This window comes from Oncorhynchus masou, chromosome 15 (genome assembly GCF_036934945.1).
Source record: "Oncorhynchus masou masou isolate Uvic2021 chromosome 15, UVic_Omas_1.1, whole genome shotgun sequence".
In the NCBI taxonomy this organism is placed as follows: domain Eukaryota; kingdom Metazoa; phylum Chordata; class Actinopteri; order Salmoniformes; family Salmonidae; genus Oncorhynchus; species Oncorhynchus masou.
In genome coordinates, this window is record NC_088226.1 from 9,049,910 (window position 1) to 9,070,820 (window position 20,911).

General features: G+C 42.7%; 1 protein-coding gene across 1 annotated transcript; it reads right to left on the minus strand.

The window, feature by feature from the left end:
* Positions 1-260: 260 nt before the first annotated feature.
* Positions 261-20,349, minus strand: LOC135555521 (transcription factor 20-like). Its single transcript, XM_064988031.1, has 6 exons — positions 19,832-20,349; positions 3,953-12,410; positions 2,635-2,728; positions 2,406-2,455; positions 2,064-2,164; positions 261-1,540 (listed from the first exon to the last, which is right to left on the minus strand). The coding sequence occupies exons 2-5, from the start codon at positions 11,318-11,320 to the stop codon at positions 2,105-2,107; spliced, it is 7,572 nt and encodes a 2,523-aa protein (XP_064844103.1). The 5' UTR covers positions 11,321-12,410; positions 19,832-20,349; the 3' UTR covers positions 261-1,540; positions 2,064-2,104.
* Positions 20,350-20,911: the final 562 nt, after the last annotated feature.

A 20,911-nucleotide genomic window follows, 5' to 3' on the forward strand; every position in this document is an offset into this window, starting at 1 on the left:
GCTGAGAGAACCCAGAAAGGATCTTCCTCTCCAATAAAAACTAATTAAGTTTGAATTAAAAAATGAATGGCTTAAAAGGACAACAGTACAATGTGAAATATTCAAAAGGATAGCATTCTTTGAAGCATTTAGTAAGTAGTTCATATACATATTGACAGGTTTCTAATACAGCATGTTTTCAATATCATACTTGTTTTCTTTCAGTTCAACATTTTTTTTTTTTACAAGTACAATAATAAAAAATGATAGACAACACCACGTACGACTCACTTGTTAAGTTTATGGCAACGCTTCTTTTGAATGCATTTAGCATCTCTTGATCCATATCTTAAGTGTCATTGAGAAATGAACCTATTAAAGTACTCAGGATATACGGACTCCTCGTTCCACAGTAAAGGTGGGGACTCCCAGTCATTCCAAAAACCCTCTAGATTCCAAAAGGTTTTGGTAATGCTCGTTAGAATTTTGTCAGACAAATGTGACTTTCTTTTCACATAAAACCCCACCCATATACTGAACAAGGTCCACCACAACGTCAACACTTGGTTTACCTGTCAAGTGACGTCTTCTCCCAATCAACATGGTCAAAGATGGCAGGCATGCATTAGTCTCCTTCTGTCATGGTTCAATTGTTCTCTCAGCACATTATGAATATTTTGTTTGAAAAATAAGATCATGTCCATTCGATTTTCATGACTACTATCTGTACCGTAAAAACCCCAAGGATGAAAAATAAGAACACTTTTCAAAGGACCAAAAATGGACACTCAAATCCACATTTTCACACACATTCACTCGTATACATACGCACTTTGAAAGGCAACAAATGTCCATTCTCCAAGGCAATAATGTCTTTGTGGCAACTCGGCCTTGACATTCCAAATGATGTCATTCTGGCACCTCCCTCTCCAGGAATGATAAAATATCCCATGTTTGATAAATGTTGACAAATTATAAATGAAGATAAATCCATTTCAGTAAATACTGATGCAGATACAAAATAATAATGATAACTAAAATAATGATTATGAAGATGATAAAATACTACATGAAGTAGATACATTGCCTCTCCTTCCCTTCCAACTATAATGTCAACTTTTCAACCCAACGCTCTCTTATAGTCCTCTGGGTGGGTTGTTCTCAATACTCTGATTTATAACATTTGGACAAAAAAAACATGATAGATAAAATGACTAGAGCCATGATGGAAAGAAGAGTTTGAGGGTATTTCCAGAAATGCAGTTTGCCTAGAGAGGCTGTTTGTTTCTTTTAAGAGGACGTTCCTTTCTGTTCCGTCACTCGCAATGTCTTGTTCTGTCCCACCTTGGTCTTCCTTTTTAAGTCGACCTCAGCGTTGCTTTGATCTGTTTTTCTTTTTAAAGTAAGGAGTTTTTCTTAAATGTTTTAAAGTTAATTCCTGTTCAGAAATTTTACAATCCTCTTTTTTTCTCTGTCATCAAAGTGCACCCGTCAAAAAATGCACGTCCCATCCTGTTTAGGGCTGTTTGTTTCACTGACAATCCTCATCGTCCAAGCATACCTAGGGAAGGATACAAAAAGCATGTGTGTATTGACACCAGGGATTACACAACCCTGTGTGTGGTGGAAACAGTTGGCATTTCCAAATCTATGATGAGCAGAACACTTTAAAAAATATGTTTTACTTTATGCTACCTTGAAGCTTATGGTATAAACAAAAATAATAAGCAGCACTGAGCTAATAAATACTTGGCTTCATCTCTGACAGACACTTTGTTTGGTTTAACAATTTGCTCATTTGAGGATAGTTTGGGGGAATATGAACAAAAAAATAGAACAGGGCGCTCAGTCTCATACCAAACAAATAGAACAGGGTGCTCAGTCTCATACCAAACAAATAGAACAGGGTGCTCAGTCTCATACCAAACAAATAGAACAGGGTGCTCAGTCTCATACCAAACAAATAGAACAGGGTGCTCAGTCTCATACCAAACAAATATTAGTCTTCTCAAATCCTTCAGAGTTGTAACTTTCATTTTGGTGCCCTCTAGCACGGTCGGCACCATTGCCTTTTAAAAACGTACCGATCCTATACTCCTGCGTCTCCTCCTCCTCAGTGTCTCTCTCAGCCTCTCTCAGACTGCTCAAGGTACACAGATTTAGCTGGCTGGCTGCTCTGGGGAAACTGCAGAATATAAGAGGTGGTGGGGGAGGTGCAAAGGAGAGAAGGTAATTGAAGTGGTAATTAGTTTCTTAACTATAGTGGCATAATTTAGTTTCTTAATAACTATAGTGGCATAATTTAGTTTCTTAGTAACTATAGTGGCACATGAGATAAAGGAATTTGAAATATATTAACACAATGAAGAGTCACAAATATTTGGTTTCCCTCGGAATTATATAATAACCAACCTCTCCCTTCTTACCTTATGCTTCGGACATCGTAGTGAAAAGTTATCTTCATTCAGAGAGCAGTCTGAGGAGAGGTGAAGGAAAAGTGATACAAATGACATAACCATCAACTCAGAAAATTATAACACTCAATATAATTGGGTACTATTGTTATAGTTACAGTAGGCAGCGGGAGGTAAGGTTTAGGACACAGCATATGAGTCATGAGATTCGGTGTTAAAGGAAATGCTTTGCATCTCTTACCTGCATCCATGGCACACGGGTAGTGATATCTCAGTGTGCAGCCTTTGCTGTAACAGCCGAGGGTTGAGCCAACCATTTCACAATAAGAGCAGACCTGAACACAGACAGACACAACATAGAAAATAACAGAAGAGAGTGCAAAAATCGATTAACTTCTTATGGCTGCAGGGGCAGTATTGAGTAGCTTAGATGAAAGGTGCCCAGAGTAAACTACCTGCTCCTCAGTCCCAGTTGCTAATATATGCATATTATTATATTAGATAGAAAAGTATTGGATAGAAAACACTCATAAGTTTCTAAAACTGTTTGAATGATGTCTGTGAGTATAACAGAACTCATATGGCAGGCAAAAACCTGAGAAGAAATCCAAACAGGAAGTGAGAAATCTGAGGTTGGTCGATTTTCAACCCAGCCCCTATTGAATACACAGTGGGATATTGGTTATGTTGCACATCCTAAGGCCTCCACTAGATGTCAACCGTCTTTAGAAACTTGTTTGAGAATTCTACTGTGAAGTGGGACTGAATGAGAGAGGAATGAGTCAGAGGTCTGCCAGCAGTCACGCGCTGGTCACGCACATTTCACATAAGAGGTAGCTGCGTTCCTTTGCTTTTCTGAAGACAAAGGAATTCTCCGGTTGGAATATTATTGAAGTTTTATGTTCGCGCCCAGGCTCTGTCATAACCGGCCGCGACCGGGAGGTCCATGGGGCGACGCACAATTGGCCTAGTGTCGCCCGGGTTAGGGAGGGGTTGGCCGGTAGGGATATCCTTGTCTCATCACGCACCAGCGACTCCTGTGGCAGGCGCAGTGCGCGCTAACCAAGGTTGTCAGGTGCACGGTGTTTCCTCCGACACATTGGTGCGGCTGGCTTCCGGGTTGGATGCGCGCTGTGTTAAGAAGCAGTTGGGTTGCGTATCGGAGGACGCATGACTTTCATTCAACCTTTGTCTCTCCTGAGCCCGTACGGGAGTTGTAGTGATGAGACAAGATAGTAGCTACTAAACAATTGGATACTACAAAATTCAGGAGAAAACGTGGTAAAAAATAAATAAATAAATAAACGGTATAAGATACATGTATGTTTGAGGAATTTTAATTATGAGATTTCTGTTGCTTGAATTCGGCGCTCTGCACTTTTATTGGCTGTTGTCATATCAATCCCGTTAATGGAATTGCAGCCCTAAGAAGTTCAACTTAAAACTGTGGACTTCTGAGAACTGCTTTAGGTATATTGAGCTGAAAAGAATATCTATATATAGTAACCAATATCATTACATTGTATACTGTATAGACATCAACAAAAAAGATTACTCACTGTGTCTCTGGCACCATCTAGTGCCTCCTGTAGGCCATACAGTCTTCCATTGACCAGGTAAACCCCACTGGTCCAGACCATGCATGCCTCATGCACCCACAGCTCCTCTGGGTCTATAGGCATCTGAGGAAGTTGGGCCAGCTGTGCCAAAGGCCCAAGGGAGTCTAAGGTTGGGGGAGGGGGCTGGAATGGCAATGAGGCTTTGCTGTTGGATGGCACCATTCTTGGGGAATTCTCACTGGATTTCTGTCTCCTTTTAAATCTCGGGTGCGACGTCAGCTTTCTGTGTTGTGGCCTTTGTTGAGTGTCTTCTGTCTGCTGTTGCTGGCATGGTTGGTTTTGCTGACTGTAAGTGGGCTCATTCTGAAGTTCAGGTTGTTTCCTTAGCTCAGTAATTGCTTTTAACTCTGGAGGCATGTCCCACTTAAGAACTGTTGTCTTGTTGGTGGTGGTTTTAGCAAGTTTGCTGGCCAGATAAAGCATCTCCCCTCCACCTGCTGGAGAGGCAGTGCCAACAGCAGTGGCAGGGGAAGTTGTATTTGTCTCTTGATTGAACATGTAATCACTATAAGTTGAGGACTTGATAGTTGGCACATCTTGCAGTTCACGGCCCTGGGTGGTCAACACATTTGAAATGGTGTCGAGATTTTGCACATTTCTACTCATCCCAGTAGTTACAAGACTCTGTCGAATCTGGGGTTGATTCTTGGGAAGCCTTGTAGCATATTCAGGAGGGTAGTAAGGTCCATAGAGATCCCCAAGGTTTTTGTAATTGGCCCATTTCTGGCACAGGCAGCAGAGAAGACGGCCAGAATGAATGGATTCAGTAATCACAGGGCCTGGTAGAAGGTACTCAGATGAAGGTAGAGCCTTTCCTGCCTGGAGGGCAGAGTCTACATCCTCCAGTTCCCTCTTCTCTTTGACCCTCTCAATTTCTCCATCTCTCCTAGGCAGTTGAGACAAAATAGATGAGGTCAAAAGAGCTTCAATACCACTACTGCTTGCTTTCCCTCCAACTGCTCCACGCTCTCCCTTCATCTTTTCCTCTTCGCCATTCACAATTGTGCACACGGCTCCTATCTCAGCTACTTTCCTCTCCACATGTATGTATGGCGCAAAGGCACACTTGCTATTATCAGGAAAAACTCTGCTGTTATCAAAATGTCCCCCTGCTCTTGTAGCCGCTTCCAGGTCATCTTTGGCTGCCGCTGCTGCTACTCCTCTTCTTCTCCTCCTCTGCCTGCCTCTTGATCCCACTACCTCACTCTCGTCTTTCACCCCCACTTGTTTCTGGCAGACTGATTTCACCTCCGTCTCTGGCTGAGTGTCCTCACTTTCAGCATCCACTTTTACTGCTTGGGTCAAGACTGGTGGAATCTCAGGAGGAGTCATTTTCTGATCAGTCGGAGGAGTGACTGATGGGGCAGAGGCTGTAGTGCTAGGGCTTGGGGCTACCTGTGGACTAACAGTTGCAGGAGATTGAATAGGTGGGCCAGACAGAGCACTTGGGCTCACATTCTGTGCCTGGGTGGCTTGAGCACGTTTTTGCTTATTCACACTTCCAACAGGCCTTCCCTTCTTCTTGCCTGATGGGAAATAGCCTTTGGGTACAGAATTGTCTAATTGTTTGGAATCTTGTGGTGACCCTGTCATTGCCAAAGATGACCTTGGAGAAGTTTGATGTGGCTGTCTTAGTAAGTGCCCTTGAGCCTGACTGTGGTGTGGTGGGGTGGTTCCATAATAGTCACTGCTACTGTAATCATCAAATCCAATCCCAGTTTCTTCAAGTTTTTGTCTCAGAAGGTTAGCAGCAGATTGTTCACCTCTTCGAGTCTCAAGTTGCTGGTAAGTATTAGTGAAATGTTGAATATCAGACAAGGCAGATGAAGAAGGTGGGGGGGAGCCCTGTACTGGACAAGGTAGTGGTGGAGGTGGGGGTAAGGGCCCTAACAAGGTGAAGTCAGCGGGTATCTCTTTATCTCTATCACCAGTACTAGATGCTGCAGTCCCTAACCCAAAATCAAAGTCTGGCTGCAAAGGTCTTGTAACAGTTCCTGTGGTGCCACGTTTAAGAACTTGTGATGTCTGGTGAGGATCACAGGGGTATGCGGTGGGAGGTAACGGTCCAGTCTCATCAACCCCTCTGTAGGGCATAATGTCACTTAATGAGAGACTTTCATCGAGATAAGGTAAACATTCCTCTTCGTCCTGTGTGTCAGTAAACTGTGACATTTCAGTGTGAGAAAATCCAGCAAAATCATTTGAGTCAACATCGGTATGGCCGCTGTTAGTAGATTTCTTCACATTTGGTGTAATTTTCTGAACAATAGCCTCCAGTTTCAAACCTCTCCCTTTTCTTGGAGGCAGACTCTTTTTACCCTGAACAGGTGAGGAGGATTGTGAATAAGTGCTTTGTCCTGGTGTGGGACAAGGAGTATTAGGGGAACCAAGTGTAGTTATATCTGAACTGGATGAGTCATCGTCATTTTGGAGGCTGGATTCAGAGTAGGCCAAAGGTGAGTGATATGAACTAGGGGCACTCCTTTGCTGTGATACATCCTGATGCTGCCTCTTGGCAGGGATAGGGGAAATGAAAGATCGAACTCTCCTCCTCAACATTAATGGATTAGTGTCCCCAGAACCCCCAGTTTTATTTGGTCGATGGCTCTGTGGCATCACGGAATTGACATTGCCACCAATACTGGGACCAACTGTTTTCATGGAATTAGGTGTAGGTGTTGGATGGAGTGATTTAAAGATTTCTTCTGTAACCACTTGGGAGACAGGTGATTCAAGAATGTTGGAGACTGGTGGAGCTGTTGGAACTAATTGGTGGGCAACAGACCCAAGAGGAGCAGCAGGAGGTGGCTGTTGACTTCTCTGGTAAGGATCCCCCTCCAACATCCCCACACTCTCTCTACCAGAGTGTGTTGACTCCCACATTTTCATGTCATAGTAAGTGTTCTGATGAGGAACTTGCTGTTTAGCGAACGTTTGGCGTTTGTGCAAAATGTCAGTTGGAGACTGCATTCTTTGTCTCTGCTCTGAATGACTGAGTTTATGTCTACCTGGAGAAGTACTGGACTGCATCATATCCTTGGTGGGTCTATTAATGGTAGCTACCCAATTAAGTCTGTCATCCAAGTCATGAGCATGGAGGTGAGTATACATTTGTAATTTGTTTGCGGATTGTGGGTTTTGTAATTGAACTTGGGGTGAGTGGTAGGGATTGTGAAAATGGGGGTTATGTGGCATCATATTGCCCTCTCTTGCATCACCAAACCTGGAACCAGGAAAGCCACTGGCATGCCCTGTAGATAAATCTACCCCATGTGGGTATGACTGATGTCTTGATGGTGGAGACAGAGGGTTGGTGGTAGAGGGATAGTGAGAGGTTTGCTGCAGATGTTGAGAGGGCATGGTGGTGGTCAAATCAATCTTACCTCTTCTAAGAGGCTCTGAATTCATAACCACAGATGGGTGTAAAGCCTTGTTATGATGTTCAACATCAGTTTCCTTGGTTGTAAGACCACGATGATGGACAGCCTCTGCAGTCTCCTTTGATGCTACCTTCACTCCAACTTCTTTTTTATCTCCCATCTCCTTACTGTTCCCTAGATCATTTGTTGATGGAAGTTGGATGACAGAGGCACCAATTGGACTTTTTTCCCGCTCTCTTTCACATTTCCCATCCCTTTCTGGTGTACTGCGGCGATTGGGACAAACATCACATATGACAGAGCGGCGCTCTTTAGATGGAGGTAAAAGGGAGGACGTCAACATTTGAGACTCAATTTGACCTATGGTTCCAACACTGCCCGCTAGCGGCTCTGTTTCCTGCAATAGGAGTTCCTGTACAGCTGAAGATGAGCTGGGCAGACCTGAAGGGGGTTTCCTGTGAGGTAACGAGTAGTCGGCTAAATTTATGTGTTTTGGTGGAGGTCCAGACAAAAACTCTGTAGACTGTGGCATATGGGTCAGGTGACGCTGCGGTGTTGCCATTTTATTTTTCTCTGAAGAAGCACTGTGAGATCCCTTAGTATCTACTCCTTCAGACCTCAAGGAGGATTGAGGTGATTCTGGTACAAAATCAGATCCAGGCCCCTGGCGCTGATTTAGTTGAAGAGGCTTTCCAGGGCTTGTCATTCGGGAGGGGTGGGAAGTGACCACTCCAACTCCAGTTTGGGTTCTCATACTTTCAGCCATGCCATAAGGATGCCTGGTTTGGTACTGTTGCCGAGTCAAATTTTGAGCCTGGATATGGGCAGTAAGTGCCTGTTCAGATCGCCCATAGCGCCGGTCTAAGTGATAACCCTGTAGAACCTCCTGCAAGAGGCTTGGAAATGGATGCTGGAGTTGAGAATTATCATCATGTCCTCTTGCTCCTGATCCTTCTCTTCTCCTCACTAATCCCTCAACTGTAGTACCCGCGACATCCTTGGTGTGTTCAGGCCCATAACTGGGCTTTGGCTGATGGAAGCCTTGATACCTTGAATTTAATCCAGTTCCACTCCCTGGACTAGGTCTCCCCCTGTTCTTCAAACCCATGGCAGCACCATGTGGTGACTCTTGATAACCATATTTTTGAGGTCCTGAGAGGGGATGCTTTTGAGGGACAGACCGCCCAAAGTTAGATTTCTGGGGAACTTCATGATGAGAGGAATATACACTCAAATCCATTCCTTCCTCCCCATTATGACGACTAGACTCTCTAAAGAAGCTGTCTGAATGTTTCTCCTCTATGCAGTTGTCTTGTGCATATGTAGCTTTTTCTGGATTATTTACCTCACAGCGAGTTGACACAATAACACCCACTCCACCAGCATTTGTCTGTTCCTCAATATTTTGATCTTGATTGGAGTTGTCCAAATCTCGTGTCTTACATCGTTTTCCATCCTTCTCATCACTCTTTTTGTTACGCAAGGAAGACCGATCCAATTTATTTTCTTTGTCCTGCCCATCTTGTCGCATGTGTCCCTCTCGGGTCTGCTCTCCATGGGTACCCTTTTCATTTTTTTCAACCATCCCTCCACTTTCATCTTTAATTCCTTCATATTTAATTTCCCTTGTTTTCCTAAGCCCATTTTTAGTATTAACATCAGTGGCACAGTTTGGGTGGAACTGAGGAGCAGGAGAGGGAATGGGGCATGAGGGAGTAGAGGAAACAGGAGGGCGAGAATGTACGCTTGGACCAGGCTCAGCAGTTTGAGGAGCAGAGGAGGGAGATGGCAATGAAGGTGTCCGGGTTTCAGTTGTCTTTCTTTCAGAAACATCTGATGGATTCAGAGATTGTTTTGTAGAAGATTCCGTTAACATCATCTTCCCTTGTGAACCCTGATCACTCTTTCCAGTATGGGATTGGTTTTTACTTGAACCCATGGACATTTGACTCTGAGATGGAGGAGGATAGTAGCCAGTTGGTTCCGATCCACTGCTTGTGCCACTCATCTGCCGCATTCTAGATTTTTCCCCCTCAGAAATCTGCTCATCGCGTTCCTCTTTGGCCCTTGATGATACTCTTTCGGACACCAGAAAGGAATCATCATCACCTCCAGCCTCCGAGCTAGGACCTTCACCACCACCAATCCCACTGCTTGAGGCAGCACTGACACTTCGACTCCTTGGTTGAGTAGAAGGAATGGCTTGTAATGCCTGCAGCATTTGACTTTGTCCATCTTTCCCCCTTCTATGTGACATTAATGTGTCAGTGAGAAGCATATGTTGCACTGTATTGGGTAAATTCGCTACCTGTGATGTCAACGCATTTAGACTGTTCAAGCCGGGATCTTGCATGAGTTTGTCAAGAGGAGAAGATGAATAGACAGACGAGGATGACCCTTCTTCATGTGATCCTTTTCCTGTACCTGCAGCCATTCTGCTTCGGTTTGAGACTAAGTGACCACCTCCAGCGCTTGTATTCAGACCAGTAGCTTTGTTACTGCCACTGCTGCCACAACTACTGATGCTGCTGTTGGAGTTGGGTGTGGGACTCAACTGAGGCATCGTCTGCAATAACCGACCACGGCAACTACGAGGATTTGGGGGAGGAGGCTGTGATGGAACATGTGGGGGACATAAAGGGTTCCCATGACCTTCTGAGACACCCATCAACGGGGAAGGTGAGGAGCTACAACTGGGAGACTGCACTGCAGAGGCAGCTGGAGAGGGGTTAGATATAGGGCTGAAGTTTTGGTTAATCTGGCCCTGTTGGGGTTGAGAGTGCATTGGCGATTTGGCTATTTCTTGACACGGTTGTTGAGGCATTCCGGGATTGGTGGATTGGTGATGTTTAGAATATACAGGACCTGGTGGAGGGGCATGATGCTGCATTTTGAGAGAGTTGTCATAACCTATTCCTAAATTGTGCTGAGAATTGCGGTGCTGGAGGGTGGCTTGTTTGTGGAGTGGATGGGTTTGTGGGGAGTATGAGGGATAACTTGAAGAGTGGTAACTCTTTGCAACATTCTCCAGTGATCCAACATTGTTTGTTGTAGCTGAACTTGAAATTGAGTTTGAATTAGAGTTCATATTAGGAGAGTTGTTGACTTTAGGTTCAAATCCACCACCACTGCTGGCCCCATCATGATATCTCTGTGGTGGGGAGCTGTACATTCCTGATGACCCTGTGGATGCACTACCCTGTGGGGAGTAGTGTGAGAACTGTGGAGGCATTCTGTGTCCAGAGATGGGATAAGTCCTATGCTGCTGTCCATGTTGCAGAGCTTGATGGGTGGGGTAATTCTGTCCATGTTGGCGGTGCTGTATCTGAGGCCCAGATGCTGGCTGCATTGCAGGGTTCTGACCCATTTTGTACTGATGGGAGGGGGAAAATGCTCCAGCACCACTGCTGCCACTGCTACTACCACCTGAGCCGGCCGTCGAACCATAGTCCAAAGGATAGGGAGACATCATCCCGGAGGAGCTGGTTCCAGCTTGTCTGTACTGCTGAGGTATATGTCCATCCATATTGGAGTACCCAAAACCTGCCCCATATGCCATACCTCCTCTTCTAGGTCTGTCCTTTCCACCCATTGCAAAATAATAATCCATTGTTTCCTTTTGGTAAGGGTTGCTACTACTGCCACTGTGAATATTACCGTGTGATGATTCCCCAGCTCTGTGTCTTGCATCATAAGCAAGCATATGGCCAGCCTGACTAGGGTGGTGGTGCCCTCGATGGAGTAGGTGTCGGCTGTGACTTTGAGGGTTTGGAGGGGTTTGCTGTTGCATCCCAGTGTAGTCGTCTGTCATCCTTGGGGATATCTGGGGATCTGTTGACAGTGGTGGGTAAGAGGAGCCACCTCCACCCCTACTAGTAAATCCAGGAGGAAGAGCTGGAGGTGCTGGACTGTTGGGGAAATTCTGCATGTTTTGATGTTTTTTGTTCCGTAATGGCAGTTACTGTGACAGTTGACTTCGTAGGCTTGCAGTTAAAGGATGGTGGAGAGTCCAACAAAGTCCAGCAGAGTTGAAGCAAGTGACTTTATCACAAATGTTTTATCACACTTGTAGCAGCAATTGAAAATGAAGCAAATAGAGGCTTGAGCAGAAAATGACCAGTAATTTTCAATTAGATGCAACTAAAGAACTTCTGAAATCTAATGTTGTAGAGTAACTCCATTATAGTTGTAATAGTTGGAGAGCTGAGTTCAAATTACAACTAAATATCTGTTTTTTTTGTACTAAATGTAGTAGTGATTTCAATGTTTAAAGGATATGATGCAGTTTGGCACTAAATGTGAAAATATCAAGTGCAAGAGAGACAACAGCACTTGAAATAATAGGCCTCAAAGTCCTTTCCACTGTATAAGAGCACAGGCAAACAGAGTTAAGATAAACTTGCAGTGGGATTCAATGGTGTCCCATGTGCAAAAACTTTTCATGAGTAACTGAGTCACTGCCTTTTAGACTGCTGGACTGCCATTGCAGAAATTATTCAGTTCTGGCAGGAGTAGCCTATATGAAACAATAATGCTTCCCTCATGTAGGTTTGCATGTATTTGGCTCGTACCTGTGTAGAAACAGCCTTAGAAATGCTAACCAATACTTTCATCCAATAAATGTCTCAAACCAAAAGGAAAACAAATCCACTGATATGTGTGTTCTTGTTGAGATTAATACTTTTTGAAATTCTCATTTTTTTTCTCATTGCCTTAGATTTTTTTGACACATGTAGTTGGATTGTAGAAAAGTCTTTGGTCCCCAGTTTCCCCAACTTTAGTTCTTCTTCACCAGTGTTTATCTTGGTGCTCTTCTATATCTCCAACATGTTTCTGTCTTACCTTATTTTAATTTTCTTTCAATCATTATTCAAATTGACCGTCTCCCATACCAATGTCCAAAAGTAAGGTTTCCATTTAATCAGCATCTTCTTGTTTTTCTTTTGCAGTTTCTCTCCAGTATTTCCATCCATGTGAGTCCATCTCTCTTCAGTTGTTTACAGGAGCCCTGTGTAAATCTGAAAGAACAGAAAAAGAAACAAAAATAACTGTCTGTGTGCCACAACGACCACATAGCCTATACTGTACATAGGCTATTACATCCAAAAATGATGTGTGTTTATGTAGACAAAGTATGTACAGTGGGTTTGTTGTTAACCATTGCATAACCCCTTACTCTTTCTCACTGTGTTCCTTAACATATACCACATGGTCTATTTTAGTATGGTACTAACTGTAGGTCTTATTTAGGAAAACAGCCCTAGTTCTGCAATATTGTGATACTGTTAACATCCCAGCCCTATGAGACATCATTGTCTTCATCACTGGAAATGATAAACGATTGAGTTTGATATCATTTTAAAAGCTTACAAACAGGGTTGTCAAACTATTGGATAATTTCTTAGAGAGAAAAAATATATATATATTATTTGTTGTTGCTTAGACCCAAATTTACATTATCTGAAGTTTGTGTGTTGTGCCCGCCATCGGTTGAGACACAACATGCTAGAAATGTAACTCATAGAATGACTTATCCCTTCAGACCACTGCAAATTAACTGGTACACCATTGAAATTGAAATTTGTACTTTAATTACTACCACAAAGATGGCCGCCGGTCCACCCACCGTCAAATGTTAACTTAACTGGTCAAGTCTATTCTATTACCTATATTTCAGTAGGTTTCCTATGGAGGATTGACAGTGTTATTTAAACCAACTGAATTCCCCTTCAAGTCAACATTCTCTAATGTGTGGACCTCCAACCATGTTCGTTGGACCATTTGAAAGTATAAATGTATGTATCAGTCAAAACATAACACTCACAATGTATTCAAGAACACATTGTGTCTTAACAGATGGTGGGCACAACACCAAAACCTCAGATGATAATTAGATAAATCAATCAATTATAAAACAGTTTGTCAACCCTGTTTGTAAGCCTTTAAATAAATATTAATCTCAAACGTTTATCGTTTCCAGTGAAACCAAAATAGGTCAACCTATAGAGTCCTGTGTGGCTCAGTCGGTAGAGCATGGCGCTTGCAACGCCAAGCGTCGTGGGTTCGATTCCCGCTGGGGCCACCCATATGTAAAAGTAGTGGCCCCAGCCGACTTGTAAGTCGCTTTGGACAAAAGCGTCTGCTAAATGGGATATATTATTATTATTTGACCACATTTAATCACATTTTATTTAACCTTGATTTACCTTTGACCACATTTATCTCTTGAATGTTTTGGCATTCAGGTTTAAAAAGTAACTTTCTGAGCACTTCTACAATTGGAAAATACATATGAAAGGTTTCATTCAAATCAAAAGGGGTGCTGTCAAAAAGTGATTGAATTCAAATGTATTTACCCAGAGGCCTAGCAGCATGAAGTCAAAACAGTGGCACAATAATGTCAAGATCACAATGAATCCATGTCGGCCTACATGGATAGTACATGATTACAAATAATCTTATAAAGCTGTGGTAAACCAGCCACGTGATTTCTTATCACCCCACTAAATTAATAAAACAGGTGAGGTATAGCTCAACGTAAATGTATTTAACAGCTTTCTAAGGAATTAAATCAACAGGGACTCTAATTATGGGTTGACACCACTTTGATGGGGTCATCATTCATAAGGACCCCATGTGACACGTCTATTGTCTGTTTTAAATACACTGTAAAGTGCTTAATTGACCAATTGCTTGCAGCCAACTTCTGCAGTCTTTTGTAAACGTGTAATTTGTATAGCCAAGGCCCGGGACTCTACCATGCAACTTAGAGACTGCTGCCCTATGTACAGTCATTGAACACTGGTCACTTTAATAATGTTAACATACTGTTTACCCACTTTATATGTACAGTGCCTTCAGAAAGTATTCACACCCTTTGACTTGTTCCACATTTTGTTGTATTAGACTGAATTTAAAATGGATCCAATTTAGATGTTGTGTTACTGATCTACACACAATTACCCATAATGTGAAAGTGCAATTTTGTTTGTAGAGATTTATTACAAATTAATTAAAAATGAAAAGCTGTAATGTCTTGAGTCAATAACTATTCAACCCCTTCGGTATGGCAAGCCTAATTAAGTTCTGCAGTAAACGTTTGCTTAACAAGTCACATTATGAGTTGCATGGACTCACTATGTGCAATAATAGTGTTTAACATAATTTTTTTATGCCTACCTCATCTCTGTACCCCACACATACAGATAATTGTAAGGTCCCTCAGTCGAGCAGCAAATTTCAAATACAGATTTAACCACAAACACTGAGGTTTTCTAATGCCTCGCAAAGAATACAAATATTCCAAGACATGCATCCTACTTGCAGTAAGGCACTAAAGTAAAACAGCAAAAAATGTGGCAATATATATATAGATATATGCGCGCTGGAAACGGCAGATTTTTTTATGGAATATCTACAAAGGCGTACAGAGGCCCATTATCAGCTACCATCACTCCTGTGTTCCAATGGCACATTGCATTTTAAAAGGCTAATTGATCATTAGAAAACCCTTTGCAATTATGTTAACACAGCTGAAAACTGTTTTTATGATTAAAGAAGCAATAAAACTAGCCTTCTTTAGACTAGTTCAGTATCTGGAGCATCAGCATTTGTGGGATCGATTACAGGCTCAAAATGGCCAGAAACAAAGAACTTTCTTCTGAAACTCGCCGGTCTATTCTTGTTCTGAGAAATGATGGCTATTCCATGTGAGAAATTAACAAGAAATTGAAGATCTCGTACAACGCTGTGTACTACTCCCTTCACAGAACAGCAAAAACTGTCTCTAACCAGAATAGAAAGAGAAGAGGGAGGCCCCGGTGCACAACTGAGCAAGAGGACAAGTAAATTAGTGTCTAGTTTGAGAAACAGACTCCTCACAAGTCCTCAACTGGCAGCTTCATTAAATAATAGCCGCAAAACACCAGTCTCAACGTCAACAGTGAAGAAGCGACTCCGGGATGCTGGCCTTCTAGGCAGAGTTGCAAAGAAAAAGCCCTATCTCACACTGGCCAATAAAAATAAAAGATTAAGATGGGCAAAAAAAACACAGACACTGGACAGAGGAAGATTGGAAAAAAGTGTTAAGGACAGACAAATGTTGTTCGGATCACAAAGAAGAACATTCGTGAGACGCAGAAAAAATTAAAAGATGCTGGAGGAGTGCTTGATGCCATCTGTTAAGCATGGTGGAGGCAATGTAATGGTCTGGAGGTGCTTTGGTGGTGGTAAAGTGGGAGATTTGTACAGGGTAAAAGGGATCTGGAAGAAGGAAGGCTATCACTCCATTTTGCAACACCACACCATACCCTGCAGGCAGCACTTAATTGGAGCCAATTTCCTCCTACAACAGGACAATAACCCAAAGCACAGCTCCAAACTATGAAATAACTATTTAGGGAAGAAGCAGTCAGCTGGTATTCTGTCTATAATAGAGTGGCCAGCACAGTCTCCAGATCTCAACCTTATTGAGCTGTTGTGGGAGCAGCTTGACCGTATGGTACGTAAGAAGTGCCCATCAAGCCAATCCAATTTGTGGGAGGTGCATCAGGAAGCATGGAGTGAAATCTCGTCAGATTATCTCAACAATTTGACAACAAGAATGCTAAAGGTCTGCAAGGCTGTAATTGCTGCAAATGGAGGATTCTTTGACAAAAGCAAAGTTTGAAGGACAGAATTATTGTTTCCCATGTTCCCTTGTTCAATGAACCATAAACAATTAATGAACATGCACCTGTGGAACGGTCGTTAGGAAACTAAAAGCTTACAGACGGTAGGTAATTAAGGTCACAGTTATGAAAATTTAGGACACTAAAGAGGCCTTTCTACTGACTCTGAAAAACACCAAAATAAAGATGCCCAGGGGCCCTGCTCATCTGCGTGAATGTGCCTTAGGCATGCAAGGAGGCATGAGGATTGCAGATGTGGCCATGGCAATAAATTCAATGTCCGTACTGTGAGATGCCCAAGATAGCGCTACAGGGAGACAGGACGGACAGCTGACCGCCCTCGCAGTGGCAGATCACATTTAACAACACCTGCATAGGATCGGTACAGCCAAACATCACACCTGCGGGACAGGTACAGGATGGCAACAAAAACTGCCCGAGTTACACCAGGAACGCATAATACCTCCATCAGTGCTCAGACTGTCCACAATAGGCTGAGAGAGGCTTGACTGAGGGCTTGTAGGCCTGTTGAAAGGCAGGTCCTCACCAGAGATCACCGGCAACAGCGTCGCCTATGGGCACAAACCCACCGTCGCTGGACCAGACAGGACTGACAAAAAGTGATCTTCTCTGACTAGTCACGATTATGTCTCACCGGGGGTGATGGTCGGATTTGCATTTATCGTCGAAGGAATGAGCGTTACACCAAGGCCTGTACTCTGGAGCGGGATCGATTTGGAGGTGGAGGGTCCATCATGGTATGGGGTGGTGTGTCACAGCATCATCAGACTGAGCTTGTTGTCATTGCAGGCAATTTCAACGTTATGCTTAATAGGAAAGACATCCTCCTCCCTCATGTCGTACCCTTCCTGCAGGCCCATTCTGACATGACCCTCCAGCATGACAATGCCACCAGCCATACTGCTCGTTCCGTGAGTGATTTCCTGCAAGACAGGAATGTCAGTGTTCTGCTATGGCCATCGAAGAGCCCGGATCTCAATCCCATTGAGCACGTCTGGGACCTGTTGGATCGGAGGGTGAGGGCTAGGGCCATTCCCCCCAGAAATGTCTGGGAACTTCCAAGTGCCTTGGTGGAAGATAGGGGTAACATTTCACAGAAAGAACTGGCAAATCTGGTGCAGTCCATGAGGAGGAGATGCACTGCAGTACTTAATGCAGCTGGTGGCCATACCAGATAATGACTGTTACTTTTGGTTTTGACACCCCTTTTGTTCAGGGACACATTATTCCATTTCTGTTAGTCACATGTCTGTGGAACTTGTTCAGTTAATGTCTCAGTTGTTGAATTTTGTTATGTTCATACAAATATTTACACATGTTAAGTTTGCTGAAAATAAACGGAGCTGACAGTGAGAGCACGTTTCTATTTTTTTGCTGAGTTTATGTACAGTACGAGTCAAAGGTTTGGGCACCAACTCATTCAAGGGTTTTTCTTCATTTTTACTAATTTTCCACATTGTAGAATAATATTGAAGACAACAAAACTATGAAATAACACGTGGAATCATGTAGTAACCAAAAAAGTGTTCAACAAGTACAAATCTATTTTATATGAGATTCTTCAAAGTAGCCACCCTTTGCCTTGATGACAGCTTTGCACACTCTTGGCATTCTCTCAACCAGGTCCATGAGGTAGTCACCTGGAATGCATTTCAATTAACAGGTGTGCCTTGTTAAAAGTCTGTGGAATTTATTTCCTTCTTAAAGCATTTGAGCCAATCAGTTGTGTTGTGACAAGGTAGGGGTGGTACACAGAAGACAGACCTATTTGGTAAAAGACCAAGTCCATATTATAGCAAGAACAGCTCAAATAAGCAAAGAGAAACGACCATCCATCATTACTTGAAGGTCAGTCAATACGGAAAATTTCAAGAACTTTGAAAGTTCCTTCTAGTGCAGTCGCAAAAACCATCAAGCGCTATGATGAAACTGGCTCTAATGAGGACCGCCACAGGAAAGGAAGACCCAGAGTTACCTCTGCTGCAGAGGACAAGTTCGTTAGAGTTACCAGCCTCAGAAATTGCAGCCCAAATGCTTCACGGAGTTCAAGTAACCATCCCATCTGGTTTGTGCTTAGTGGGACTATCATTTGTTTTCCAACAGGACAATGACCATACACATCTCCAGACTGTGTAAGGGCTAATTGACCAAGAAAGGGAGTGATGGAGTGCTGCATTAGATAACCAGGCCTCCACAATCACCCGACCTCAACCCAATTGAGATGGTTTGGGATGAGTTGGACCGCAGAGTGAAGGAAAAGCAGCCGACAAGGGCTCAGCATATGTGTGAACTCCTACAAGACTGTTGGAAAAGCATTCCAGGTGAAGCTGGTTGAGAGAATGCCAAGAGTATGCAAAGCTGACATCTAGGCAAAGGTTGGCTACTTTGAAGAATCTAAAATATATTTTGATTTGTTGAACACTTTTTTGGTTACTACATGATTCCATGTGTTATTTCATAGTTTAGATGTCTTCACTATTATTCTACAATGTAAAAAATAGTTTAAAAAAATAAACAAAAACCCTTGAATGAGTAGGTGTCCAAACGTTTGGTATATGTATTTATATTCCATTCTCTGACATTGCTCCTTAGGATATTTCTGAATTTCTTTATTTGTGTTTTTCTGGATTTTGTGTGATTTTTTTTTATTTTTACTCCTATGTATTACTCCACTGCTGGATTTCTCTGCACCTGCAAATTTGTTTACATGACCAATAATCTTTGATTTGAATGATAATTGGCAGGTTTCAATCGTGACAGTGAAACCGTTACACATTTGGTCAGTCTTCCAAGTCAGTTTACTACTACATCCAGTAGCCTAATTGTTTGGGGTTGAATACTTTTGGACCAATATTACCCCGTTTTACTGACTGTAATTAAAATGTTGATGATGGTGACGTGATAATAAATAAATGATGGTATAAAATGACAGTTTATGAAGAAACTGCCTATTCGATTACAGACCAATGAAGCTTTTATTGACACCACAGTGCTGTCACACCAGGTGTTAAACGTAACCACTGGCCTCACGCACTGTAAACAAGTTCTGTAGAGTTATAGGCCAGGACAGAAGTAGGTTGATGAACCACGTCCTCGACTAAACCAATGCCATGGCACATAGCTAGATATTATGATGTAGCTAGCTAGCTAGAAAAAAACTGTGGCTAGTGAATAACATTGAATAGGATGCTAAATGTTTAATATCAGCTAGCCATTTGAGCACATCCTGTATTTTATTTAGTTAGCTACGATAGTTGCAGACCAAACTATGCGCGAGCAGCTACTAGAATCTAGATAGTAGTTTCATGTTGACGTTAGTTGTAGCTAATATTAGCTAGCTAGCACGTTTAACGTTAGCTTCATGCATCACAATTAGTGGGTGCTGCTGGACTAGCTAGGCTGTGCTATAGAAACCCGTTTGCGTCATTGCAAATTCTGTTTGAGTTATTTTGTTGCAATTTAGCTACGTTAGCTATCCTGATAAAATAGATTTGTGCACAGCGAACACAATTAGCTAGCTAACTAGCACTGTTAGCTACCTGGTCTGTCAAATAATCATAATAGGACGGGAAGGCAAGCAGCATACAAAAAGAGGGTGATTAGGTGCAGATGTTAGAAATACAGCAGTGGTAGGTGGGTAAGCATATATAACGCTGAATAAAGCGGATGCTGCTGCAGACAATCTTACCCCCAACATGTAATTTCCCCTTACTAAATGCTGAGAAAAACATGACAGAGGCACACATTACCTGGGAACGCTTAAGGCCCTCGAAGAGTAAAAGGTTGTTTTGTGACACTCCCGCTGCTCTGGCAGGAAACCCCGGTCTTGAGTCGACTGCTCCGCCGCTTTTCCCTCACTCTTTGTCGTCTTGACAACCCCGACCAGCGGCGGCGAGTCGGGGGCCCCGTCACAATCAAATCCCGGGCCTTTCCTCCAATTTTCCCTTTCTTTTGTCCTCACCTCCACAAATTATGAGAGCACAATCGGGGTGCCTGTAGGTCCCGTAACCAGTGAGGTCCATACACCCCCTCCCCTCTTGTTCCCTCTCCTTTCCTTCTTTCACACACTGTTAAGGTGAAGCCACCTAGCTCGAGCTCAAATTAAACGCATTGCCAGTGTCACCGTACTAACTGTACAACTAATAATTATAAATCTCAAGTGCCTATTTCCATGATACGTACATCGTATAAAAGCATGCATCAATCCGGAGACCTATTCGTTTTCCTGTTACTGTTTTTTTGCTACTGAAAGACCGCCTTGAAAATGCATACACTCATATTCCTGCACCCCCTCCCTCATTTCTTCCCATCACATCCCTCCATCTGCCCTCCCTTTCCCAATGTTTTCTACTGAATGATTTTTATTTATTTATTTATATATATATATATATATATATATATATATATATATATATATATATATACACTGAGCGCCAGATATTACTATTTTAAATCACTGTATTTTGTTATCTTTCCTCTGGGGTTGAGTCTTTCAATCAGTCTCTTTGTTCTTATTTCATCCAAGTGCATGATTACTGAATTCACTACAAAGGAACCCATAAAGAGACGTGACAGTGGTTGAAAGGTGTTAAGAAAATGGCTTTAATAAATATACAGACAGCATACTGGTTGATGTGGTCTTTAAAATCTCTGATGTTTAGGGATAAAGCCTGACATTCAGTAACTGTAGCCTACCTTAGCTACAGCACACTGACACCCAACACATAACATAAAGCCCTTCTCAACTGACTCCTGACTTATGAAATGTCTAATTAAATTACCCTACTGCAAGGAATACCATGCACTGAAATTAAAGCAATGGAAGCCTA